We start from the raw sequence: 12339 nt of genomic DNA on the forward strand, positions 1-12339 counted from the left end.
ACACAGTATGAATTCCCAGTAAGTGAACATGACAGATGACAAAAAGATTAAATGTTTTGGAAAGGCATGCTGGATACTTCAGCTCCTGAGTCCCGGTAAGAGAACAGTGCCGGCTGTGATTTTGTGAACTTGTGGAAGTTTTTTCCCCCTTTTCCCTGGCTTGGCTTTTATGTTGAAACTGTGTATAATTATGTCATTGCTGTACAGGGGAAAGCTGCAAAATGAAACCTTATCTCACATTAGTCATCTCATCTTTCATTTACTTTTCACTGGGATTCTGATGTACAATTTCAAATAATCATCTGTGTCTGGACAGAATCAATATATTTCTTTATATCTAAACTGATGCCACTTTCTTTTCTTTCCTTGGCTAAAAATTAACTTACATAGATCGCATACAGGAAAACAACTTTAAGGCTGTTTGCTGTGTCTAACCTTTGAAAAGTCCATAAACTGTTATTGCGACACACAATCTTCATAACCACGGCAGCTGTAAATACAATCAGGGAAAAGTGATGATAATTGTGTTGAAATGAGAGGGGGATAATGGGGGGTGGCTGAAGCAAAAGATGAAAGACTATTGTTATTGACTGTGTCTCAGCTTCATTGTGTGCCTATTAGCTAAACTCAAGACATATAAGCATTGCTTTACACTTTACACTTCAGTTTGCATTTTTAACATTTTAACATTTAACAGTTTCAATGAGGATTCTAAGGATAATATAACCCAGTATATTACCACAGACTGGCAAAAGAAAATCCCTGCATATCATTAATAGAACAAAGAAAGGAGAACTGCTACTTTTGCTTTTATTTCCATAGACCTTTTCTTGGCAGAAATACAATAACATTGTATAATCTGGTGAGGTTAAAGACCAATTTTGTGTTATTGTTTAAGTTTTACATCAGATAATATATATTCCTAGTGAAATCTAAAACAAAAATCAAAATGGCGTAGACTAGACGAGGAACTTTTATTTTTTAGGGAACTGATAGATACCTTACTGTTGTGTTTTGACTTAAATCATGGTAAAACTTTTTAGTCCCATTAGGTGACAAGGAACACAATACTGGATGTCATTCATGACCAAAAATGGTCATGAATGACATCCAGTATTGTGTTCCTTGTCACCTAATGGTTGCCAAGTTGTACCACACTGTCTTTTCCTTGTTTGCATATTATAAAGGAGTTACAATGTATATAAGTAAGAGCAAACCTGACAATCCTGCTTTCTTTGTTTTGATGATGTACATAAGACTTTTTTTGCTAATATGTGGTAATGTAATGTGTTATGTTATCTTCAGAATAGTGAACAATTTTGTGTTAATGATTATGAAAAACGTTGCATGTTGACTCGTAAAATACATGTGCTTTCCCCCCTCATATCAGGCTGCACACTGTGTGTGCCAGGTTCAACATGAATGCAGAGAAGAGAGAATTTAGGAGCAATATGACAGACCATAAAACTATAAGTTACTAAAACCATTGAATCACATATACTTTACTTATACACTCCTGAGAACACATAAAATACAAATAACCCTTTGAACATTTTGTTTCAGGCTAGGGTTAGGGCTAGAGTAGAAAGTGTATTTGGGCTTCCAGTCAGATTAGGATTGCTTTCATTGTAAATTAACTGAATCAGCGGCAGATTTGTATGGGCCCTCTCTGAAATACGGCACAGATGAAAGAGATTGGCATTGTATGCATATTAAAACACACACAAAGCAAATCACTTTAATAAACTCTCTAAACTGGAAACAAAACGGGAGTGTGAGGTAGTACCAATGGCACTCCAGCTCAAATTCTTCAGTATTGCCAACTTTGGGTAACTTAAATGTGAAAAATGGGGAACTTTTTTCTGGGCTCCAGATTGTGTTTCAATGTTTTCCTGCATTTTTGCTTTGAAATCATACATCATCAGAGGATCACTGGAAAAGCATGATCTGAATAAACTCTAATACGAGTAAGTCTGCCTTGGTTAAACAGAAGTCTTGGTTTGTTCCAACTCATGTTTTGTCGTCCTCCACGGTAACAGTAGGAACTGTGTGATCAATAGTAGACCATCTCGTTTTTCGAAGTCGAGTGGGCGGACTGGAGGAGACAGGGAGGAGGTGTTTCCTTGGCAGACAGACAGTTTGTTACGCATATACACTTCGGACGGAGCCGCTACACTCCCATTCACTGTGCATGTCAAAGCTGGCCGCTTACAACACTCTCCTGGCTTCCCAGCGGTGCGCGGAGAGCATGGCCGGGGTGTGACTGCGCGGCGCACAGCGGGTAAGTTCATTCACTGTGATCATCTCTTCTCACTGGTGAGGTGCCTGTGTTTACACGGTGTACTCTCTGTTCGAACCGAATGGAGGCTGCAGGAGTTCTATTCGAATGCGGTTACATGTTGTTTTCCAGTTGTGGCACTGTTGCTTACAAACTATGTCATAATACATCTGGATAAAAGGCTGATTTCATTTTACTCCATAGTTTAAAAGTAGCTTTGTTATTATTACTACGCCTTAATGACTGACAACACTCTTTGTCAATGTTTTAATTATGTAGTAATACTTACCACCAATAACAACAATAACAATGATATCTAAAGTGTTCAACACACTTTTTTAAATCAGTTATGATTCAAGTTACTATATATAAGGCAGGACATGATGAAAACTGGCCGTTTGGTCAGACTGTACACACTGATCCAATTTAAAACACTTTATTGAACTGAAACGCACAGTAACTGCTATTGAACAGGTTCCTGCATCCAAAGTGCTGTTTAATAGGGAAAAAAGGACACACCAAAACACTTCTGCGTGCAAATCAGTGGGGCAATCACTGTGCGTGGTTAGTCTCCGGTAATTATTTAATGGTATATCCTTTTGTATTTTAACGCAAACACTGTAGATACATTGTGTGTGTGATTTCCCGAGAAGAGAATTACGCCCGCGGTCGGCTGTTTTCTTAGCGCACACAATGCCATAATGGCCTGACTCACAGCAGCTCTACAGTACGAGCTGTTAATGGGGCGCTGGAGTAGCTGTTGCATTCCTCTATGCCTGGGCACTTAGCGAACAGATCTGGCAAGATAAATGAATGATACCAGACGTGTTATCATATAATGTCCCATGACATCAATTATCATATTATGAAATAGTGTATCCCGATCGCTCTATTTTGAAATCAGTTTGCTTTGCTTTATTATCAACATTTAAACTGCGATTTAAAAAGCTTGGTTTCTGAAAGTAAGGATAGATCAAATAGGGGATGTAGTTATGGAAAAGAGGATTTTATTTTTATAAAAAAAAAAGGTAAAACTTGTTTAGTTGGTATTAGAATAAAGCAATAAGTGTTGGAAGTCCCCTGCTATATATATTTTGATTTGTTTCTGGTGGGGTCTGTATTTCTGTGGGACACACAGTAATTACTGTCACTTCTGTTGTTCTGCTGTTTTTAGGTGTGTTTTTTTAGAACCACTTCAAAAGATCCACTCCCATGCAAGATGGACATGGACCTCTTCACCAATGATTTCTACCCCCAGGAGAAGAATGAGTCCTTGCCTTTCCCGATTCCAGACGGCAATCAGAGCTGTCGATTTAATGAGGAGTTTAAGTACATCCTGCTGCCCGTCTCTTACGGCCTGGTGTTTGTGCTGGGGCTGCTGTTGAACTCCATGGCCCTGTGGATGTTCCTGTGCAAGATGCGTCCCTGGAACCCCAGCACGGTGTTCATGTTCCACCTGGCGGTCTCAGACATGCTGTACGTGCTCTCGCTGCCCACGCTGGTCTACTACTATGCCAACCGCAATGACTGGCCCTTTGGGGTATGGCTGTGCAAGATTGTGCGCTTTCTCTTCTATGCCAACCTCTACTCCAGCATCCTCTTCCTCACCTGCATCAGTGTGAACCGCTACCTGGGCATCTGCCACCCCATCTCCTCACTCAAGTGGATCAAGGTTCGCCACGCCCACCTCGCCAGCTTTCTGGTGTGGGTGGTCGTCACTGTGTGCCTCTTCCCCAACCTGTTCTTCGTCACCACCAGCCAGCGAGACAATGACACGCTGTGCCACGACACCACGAGGCCCGAGGACTTCAACGAATATGTGAACTACTGTTCAGTCATCATGGTGCTGCTCTTTGTGATCCCCTTCCTGGTCATCGTGGTCTGCTACTACCTCATGGCTAGGACATTGTGCCGACCCAGGGCAGGCGTCTTGTCCTCCTCTAAGCAAGGAGGTGGCAGCTATTCCCGCCGGAAGTCCATTAAGCTGATCATCATGGTGCTGGTGGTCTTTGCCCTCTGCTTCGTCCCGTTCCACATCACCCGCACCCTCTACTACACCTACCGTGTGCTGGACGCCGACTGCACGGTCCTCAACGTCATCAACTTCAGCTACAAGATCACCCGCCCCCTGGCCAGCGTTAACAGCTGCATTGACCCCATCCTCTACTTTCTGGCTGGGGATCACTACCGTGCCAAGCTGATGCGAGCTGTCACTGGACAGTCCCAGATAAATATTTTGCAGACAGTGCGGCAGCGGCCCAACCATGAGCTGGCTGTGATCTACAAGAATCCCAAAGTGGAAGAATGTAAGGGGTCTGCTTCATCAGCAGGAAATTTGACTAAACAGAATAATTGTAGCTGAAATAAAAGTCAAAAGTGACATAGTGGATAAGGTTTAGGAGACAGGAGAAGGAGAAGGCTGGGTTGCAGTCTTGTTTATAAATGAGTCTTGCAGGAGCTGTAAGACATGTAGTTTCATTTGGCATTTGTCATTCCGTTAAGATGGCTGCAACCCAATTTATAGAACACAGGCCTTGGATTTGCCACATAGCTGCATGCTTTTCAGGATATTTCAGTAAGGGCTTAAATCCAAAAGAAAACACTGGATTATAATAACATAAATATATATACATAGGATAAATCCACCAGGGGGTGAAAATAATAAAAAGTGACAGCCAAAAGAAAAAAGTGAAAAGTGATATATGTCTTGGTTTTGCACATTTTCAAATTATTATCACTCCTAATAATATCACCAAGCGAGGGTTCTGAGTATTCATCCTGCTGCAGCTTCCCTTGCTGGGTATGTCAGACATGTCTCGCAATATCTGTTTTGTTTTTTAGAACTCATTAACAGCCCAACACCCCTGCAATAAAGACACACTACTGCAGGCAGACATTGGGGAGAGCAGGGGCCACTGTTCTTGGCTTAAGCCAGTCATAGAGCCCTAGATTTCTGAAGGGGGTAACAATTGGCTACTGTGTGCCTCTGACCTTTGACCGAGTTACCCCCTCCATTCATGCGTCTGAGGAATTTGAATACAAAGCTTGTTATTTACACACTTCAGGGCCTTTATACAGAAGAGAAGGACATTATATAACTCTCTGAGCCGAGTCAGCTAGTCCAGGAAATGAAGACATTGTGGCAAAGCCAGACAATTTGCGCAATTCAATGATCCCATTAGCCTTTCCACCGATGGCTTTAGACAGCCTCTACTTATACAGAAGAATATGCAGTAATAAGATCAAATGTGAAATAATGTATTTCAAACAGGATAAAGCTAATTTAAACCATAAACCATTAGGAATGAGAATTCAACATTTCCTAGTGAAAATAAATCAATATCTGATATCTTTGTACCTAGAAATTGATTTATTTATTTGAAAAATCAGTGTGTCCCTAAGGTGTTGCTTAAAAGCAAAATTGCTGTGAAGTTAACCTGCACAGATATCTGAGAAGATCCCCTCTTCTCTGCCTTTTCATGAAGTTCATTTATGTTAAAAGTTTTAAGGGTTTATCAATACGTTTACAAAGGGGACAAAAAAAATCCAGCACAAAACACAGACATTTCTCGTTGCTGGTTGCGAAGTGCACTGTTTTCCGTCAATAGAAACATACTCTATTCCATCAGGAGGGATAAGACCTTCTCCAGCTGTTTTTTAAAGAGCACCACAGCTGTCTGCTGGAGAAAAGAAGCTAGCCCTGACAAAGGGGCTGAGGGGGGGTATGTACAATACTGCTTTCCCCGCCCACGCTTGGCTGGGTTTTCATAGACATGCAAGTGACTTCATTTCCAGGAATGAATTCGGCCTGCGACTGGGCAAATCCTGCTGGACAACACTGAGGCTTGATCTGCAATGGATTTAAGAGCCACCTGCTTTCACTCTTCATCCCGCCATCAGGCAAAGCAGAGAAAACAGGAAAACTACTTCCCTGCTTTCATTTTAGTCCACCTTTCTATCTGAGCTCCAGAGATCCATGGTGCGAGACAGGAGGTGAGGATATACTGAGCTTTCTATCCCCAATGAAACTAGAAAAAAACGTGCGGTGAAAAGGCTCAGTTTGTCCCCTCCGTCAGTGGGTACTCCACATGACCAACTTGAAAGCTATAAACCAGGGGTTTGTAAGGTCTTGTCTTCAGGGGCCACAGTAGTTTGTTATAGAACATATACTACTTCTAGATTATTTAATCTGTTGGGTGTTTTTTCAAGAGCATTTATAGATAACTATTGTTCTTATTTCTAAAGCTCAGAGGAGCTTGTTGTATTTGTGAACATCTTCAATGAAGTCAGCCATATAATTTCAGATCACTCTCTGAACTCACAATGACTGGAAACAAGCAGCTGCAAAAAGTAAAATCATTTAGCAGATGTATTATACGTTACTTCCTGTGTTAACTAAAGGTTAAATGTGCTATTTCTGTCATGCAAGAAATGAAGTATTTCAAAAGGCAGCTCTGTCCTGCGGTCTGGGCTGTGCATTGTCGCATGATCATTGTTGTGGACTGTTTTAACAGCGTCAGCAGTATTGTTTCAGTGATTCAGTATAGTAAAAATTGTACATGTGAATAAATCATGTAATAGTACTAAACAAAGTTGTTATATTAAATATATATCCTTATTAAGCTAGACAGCATCTCTTTGCACATTAACAAATAGCCAGTCCTACAAAAATGTTTTTGATGTGTATGTCAGGTTCCTGTTATAAGTAAATAAAGCTGTATTTTTGTAAAAAGCTTCTTTTTTTATTAAATGAAAGCTATGGTCAGCATGAGTCTATATGTTCTTACAGAAAGTATCAGGATCTAACATAGAAGATGAAAAAATAATTAGTAATGCTGTATTTGGAAATGGCTAGAAACATATACAAATATTATTTTTAAACAATATTGTGTGTATTTTATATGTAATGGCATGTTGTGTAGTTGGACATTGTACAGCCTCAGAGATGAAAAATGCAATTGGTAATTCGCTATTTTTATTATTTTAAAAGTGATCAAGAAAATCAATTCAGAAGTAAGTTATCTTTGAGGGAGTGTCTGAGAAAAGCTTGATGAGATTGTTTGCTGTAACAACACATGGGCAAGCAGGTCCCAAGGAAGTCTAAAATGGAGAAAAGCAGCCAAAACAGGAAGTAACTTTCTCACATTTCCTGCCCTGCACTGGAGAGAGCACTGGGTGTCTCCTTTTCTGAGTTTTAGCCATCCTCTGAGTGTGGCAATCACTCCCTCATTAAAGCCAAAAATATACTGTCATGGGGAAAATACAGGTCATCGTCTAACTAGGATTATTTTTGTTCTGTTAATATAAAAAGGAAGTCATAAATCAACTAAATCAATTGTCCTAATTAACAGCATTGGAGGATCAGCCCTAAAATATCTTTAGTCTTCATGCACAACCTCTCCAGGCTAGATATAGGGTTTTCACTGAACCTTCAGCTTCAAAACACCTAGATTAACAATGTATACAGCACAGGGATTCATACTACTTATTGTAAACTATAAGGATAAAAGTCTAATGTGTAACCTCATGTCCAATACCGTCTCATGCTCTAAAACTGAAATGTATTGAGTGTTTTCAGTGTCTTAGGATGGGTGACCTTTGTACAATGTGCTGGGAGAGCTCTATTTACTAGTAGACATTTTCTGTAGGATATGTTACACCCCTTGTAATATCCTTGACTGAAAATGATATCACATATATTTGGAAAAACTTCCAACAAACTTCTGCTTTATAGATACTCTTTAATGGTCAATTACTAAAAGCCTCAGAAGAACATTCTGACATTGATCAATCATCCAAATTGCACTGTGTTCAAATGTCCTGTTCCACAGCTTCTCAGTGAAGTAAAGAGTTGTTACATTGATGAAAAATATAAATGTTCCATGTTAATTAAAAACAACAGCATTATTCTAGTTTTACAGTAAAGTGCACAGGCTCTTAAAACAGTACAGAACAGCGCTGTAACAGTATTTCATTGTTTAATGGAATTTTTGTAAATACAACCAGTGGCTTTGTTACGCCCTCTTGTGGACAAACACGGTAAGGGTGTTTAGACTGTTAGGAAATACAGTATTAAGCATTATTTCCTTAATTATAGTTATTATTAATATTATGTTTACAGTGTTGTAGATTACGACTAAATGTTTGTTTACACCTGTGAGGTGTTGGGAGCTGTTCTTGTTCAGAAAAGGAAGTGTGTTCTACAGTTTCTGAGATTGTTGCTTCAAAAAATATTTTGAAACTAGACGTTTGTTAGTTTGTCATGCAATGGCAGCCTCTGACCTGTAGGTGTCACCATTGTTTTCCTAGTTTACATTGCTTCTTCTATATTGACAGTATTAGTAGCAGTGGTAGTAATGATAAAATGAATGCTAATAGTTTAATGCAGGCATACACTCGCTTGTTTATTTACTTATATACCTCATATACAAACATTACAGTGCGAACACAAGTTTGCAAGTCGTTTTTTGATAGTATGTTGTGCATAACATGTAAAAGCAATAGAATGTCGTAAGTCATAGCAACACATAATATATTTAGTAAAGGACAGGTGCAAACCAGTGCCTTGGGCGTGTGTGGTTGACACCAGTGTGTCCTGACCCACAAACAGTAACAAGCGGCGCATCGTTACTTGATTGCGCCTGCGCATTTTGGGCTGTTGAAAACCACAATTTGCCATCACCTCCCAAATTACGGCTTGACTTCACAATTAAGGTATGTATTAAGTCCTAATACATGCACTTTACACCTAGGCTAGGGTACCCGCATTTTCACTCCTTTCATTATTATTATTATTATTATTATTATTATTATTATTATGTTGTTGTTGTTGTTGTTGTTGTTGTTGTTATTGTAGTGTTTTGTATGAGCAACGTTAAGTATGCTATTCTATTCTATTCTATTCTATTCTATTCTATTCTATTCTATGCCTATTCTAATAAAATGTGCAAAACAATCCGTAAAGCAAAACAACACAAACGAAGAAAGTAAGAGCACGCTACATTGCAATTCATGTGAGCTGTACCTTCAACATTTTCAATAAATGTATGTATACAATTATTTTTCAAGTTATGTTTTTCTTCCAATATGGAGAGAAACATTTCTTGCCGGCGTGACATGGAAAAGGAAAGCTGTAAAGCAAGTGCAAACGTGTATCAATAATTGAACAGGTGAAGTAGATGGCACACTTCACTGAAATTAAAATGCATTCATGCCATTTGTTTATTTTATTATATATAATTTAATCATAATCACGCGTTTACGGTAGATAGGCCTACATATATCCCTGTGTGAGAAACAACACAGCTGAAGAGCAGGCCTATGTCGCGATTCTGCTGTTTATAGATAAACTAATATTTTGCCTTATTACTCGTCATATGTTGCATTAGAAGATTCATGCCCTGCTGAAACATCTGTCCAGCGGTGGTGTCGTCAGTCAGCTGGGGTCAGAGAGCCCGGGTCAGACACTGGTGCCTTATGTGATGGCTGTATGATTTAAGGGCCAAGGGCTAATATTAGCCAGTTTTACACCATACATCCTATTGGCCGATTTGCTGGACTGGACCCCAACTTAAATCTCGATGTAGTAGTGGGATTTGCCACGTCCAACTAGGAATCTGTAATTCTCGGTTGTGTAACTGTGCCTCTCACTTACTGCACCTACAGCCTACAGACCGGTCATCTCTAATGCCATCTTGATGAAGCCCCAGTGGGCAGTGCATGAAATTAATTATATTTCTGATCGGTTCCCATCTCCCTTCTTTGCATCACTGGAGGTCGGCCGGTAAAAGGTCACAGCAGCAGAGCAGGCCAAAACATACAGAAAAGGTCTGGTGAATATATATATATATATCTGAGAGACACACAATGAGTCGGGAAAGGTGCAATGCACTGACAGGCTTTTCAGAAAATGGAGTTGCTAGAATTATTGGTATAGTCTACAAAATATAATATGCACAGTTTGGGATCATCGGTGTGATTCAGAGAAATAAATGACAGGCACAATTTAGAAACTGTTACCTTTTGCAAAGATATTGTCCTCTGGCAGGGACTGCCTTTTTAGGTTTGCACAGTGCAGACGAAAGTGCTCAAATGTGGGCAAGTCTTATGATACTTCTGCTTGTTTTTCCAGTGCCTGGGTGATTGTAGTAGACGTCTACAGGGAAATCAGTAAAAAAAATGTTTGCAGGTTTCACGCGGTATAACGCATTCAGGATATCCCACACTTGGTGTTGGCTGCTGCAAAAGAGCCTGCAGCTTTCAAACATTGAACAGCTTTGCAGTGGGGGTCTTACCTCTTTCTCTCCCTTCTCGATGATACTTCTTTGCCATCACTCAGACAGTGGATGTCTCTCTTCAGTCTGCAGGTGCGTGGGACACTACTACACTTTTGCCCGTGTCTTCTTCAGAATTTGGGCCATGGAAACCTAGACTTGGGGAAGGTTCTGGATTTATCGGTTAGTATAATTGAGATCTTTGAAAGCCTTGGATTCATATTGTTCTGTCAGTCACTCTCTTTTTGTTTGGCTGTTAGAAGAAGTTAACTAACCATAACACTTTAAAAAACTAAAAAGGATCCTTAAACGAGGCCTAAAGTGGTCGAAAATTGTTATTTGTGGTTGGCGTCTGTAGTCAAAGATTGAATAGTGTGTGTGCTTAGCATTTAGTGCTTCTGCAAGGTCTCAGCATCCATTTGTTATTTTTGTGTGGTTTTTTTATGCCGCATGCTAAATGTTTCTGAATAGGTTGTTCTGTGTTTGCATCGTTACACATCCCACAACAATGAGTGAAAATAATTAACAGTCTGTAAAAGATTAACGATTTGCACATCGTACCTTGGATTTATTGTAAGATGTGAGTGTGTATATATATATATATATATATATATATATTTTTTTTTTTTCAAACCATAAAGTGGTGAAAATAAGTGTGAAAAACTGAGCAGATTTGGCACGTTTTGCTGTCCAGAGTAATAAAATAACACTGTTTTAGATTTACCATGCCACATTTTGCCCCACTGTACACTCACTTATCTGTCCTTCCCAGATAGTTGTGTACTGTTCAAGATTTGTCCCATCACTTACAATCCAAAAGTGAACATGGATAATTAAAAACGGATGCCTAAAGTCACTGTATGTCCAGATTCTCTTTACCTTGTACTGATTGAGCTTATCAGTGGATGTATCCAAGCCACTGAGCTGAGAAGGACCGTGCTCCGCTTGGACGGTCAGTGCCTGACCCCCTGGGCTCCTGTCTCACGAGAATCAGCAAGCATTGTGACACACAGTCCACACCTGTTGCATTTAGCATGTGGTATGCGACTGGGCCCTGTCCGAACTGACAAGCTTCTTCCGTTAAAGTGAAGAAACAGGGGCAGGCTGTGGATTTATTGTGACGAGGACGTTGGGAGCCGCTGTGGGTCTGAGTAGGGGCTTTCTCCTGTAGAGGGTAAAGATTAGGTGTTTGTCAGAGCTGCAGATTAGTCAAGTGTCGCCTGCAGGTCTTCTGCTGTAAGAAGGGCAGGTAATGCTTTTGCCGCGGTTAGGGCGGAAGGAGTGGGTTGGCAAGTGGTAAGGCTTTAACTAAGTGATAAGGCAGTATTAGGGCCGAGGTGTAGGGCAATGTGGACGTGGAGCGGGATCTCGGGGACTGCATTGTGTAATGAGAGAATAGTGCAGTGAGGTAATGCATGCTGCTGTGATCTAGCAGTTTGAGCTGAGGGACAGGGCAGCACTATGGACTAGTAATTAGAGATAAGGGACTGGAATGCATTTTAGATTAGAGGTCAAAGCAAAAGGGCTGGTAGGCAGCGTGGTACACTGGTTATCAAACAAGGCCTGTAGCTCCAGTTAGATTTAGGCTGTGACTGTTAATGGACCTACCAGGTGAGGGGTCTGTAGGCCTCTTCCTTGAAATCAGATGTGGGCTGATGAAATTCTACCTTATTGAATTCAAATTTAAATTTAAAGCTTAAAAAAATATATATCAAGAGAGGAAGAATCTTCAAACTTTAAAGCCGAGGACCCACATTGAAGTGTGGGCTACATCATAATCACTAATGT

At 40.2% G+C, this 12339-nt stretch overlaps 1 protein-coding gene across 1 annotated transcript; it reads left to right on the forward strand.

Annotated features, from left to right (window-relative positions):
- The first annotated feature begins 1316 nt into the window (after positions 1–1316).
- Positions 1317–7044, forward strand: LOC136759972 (P2Y purinoceptor 4). Its single transcript, XM_066715156.1, has 2 exons — positions 1317–2281; positions 3453–7044. The coding sequence occupies exon 2, from the start codon at positions 3498–3500 to the stop codon at positions 4638–4640; it is 1143 nt and encodes a 380-aa protein (XP_066571253.1). The 5' UTR covers positions 1317–2281; positions 3453–3497; the 3' UTR covers positions 4641–7044.
- The last annotated feature ends 5295 nt before the right edge of the window (positions 7045–12339 follow it).

Source organism: Amia ocellicauda, chromosome 10 (assembly GCF_036373705.1).
Source record: "Amia ocellicauda isolate fAmiCal2 chromosome 10, fAmiCal2.hap1, whole genome shotgun sequence".
Lineage (NCBI taxonomy): Eukaryota > Metazoa > Chordata > Actinopteri > Amiiformes > Amiidae > Amia > Amia ocellicauda.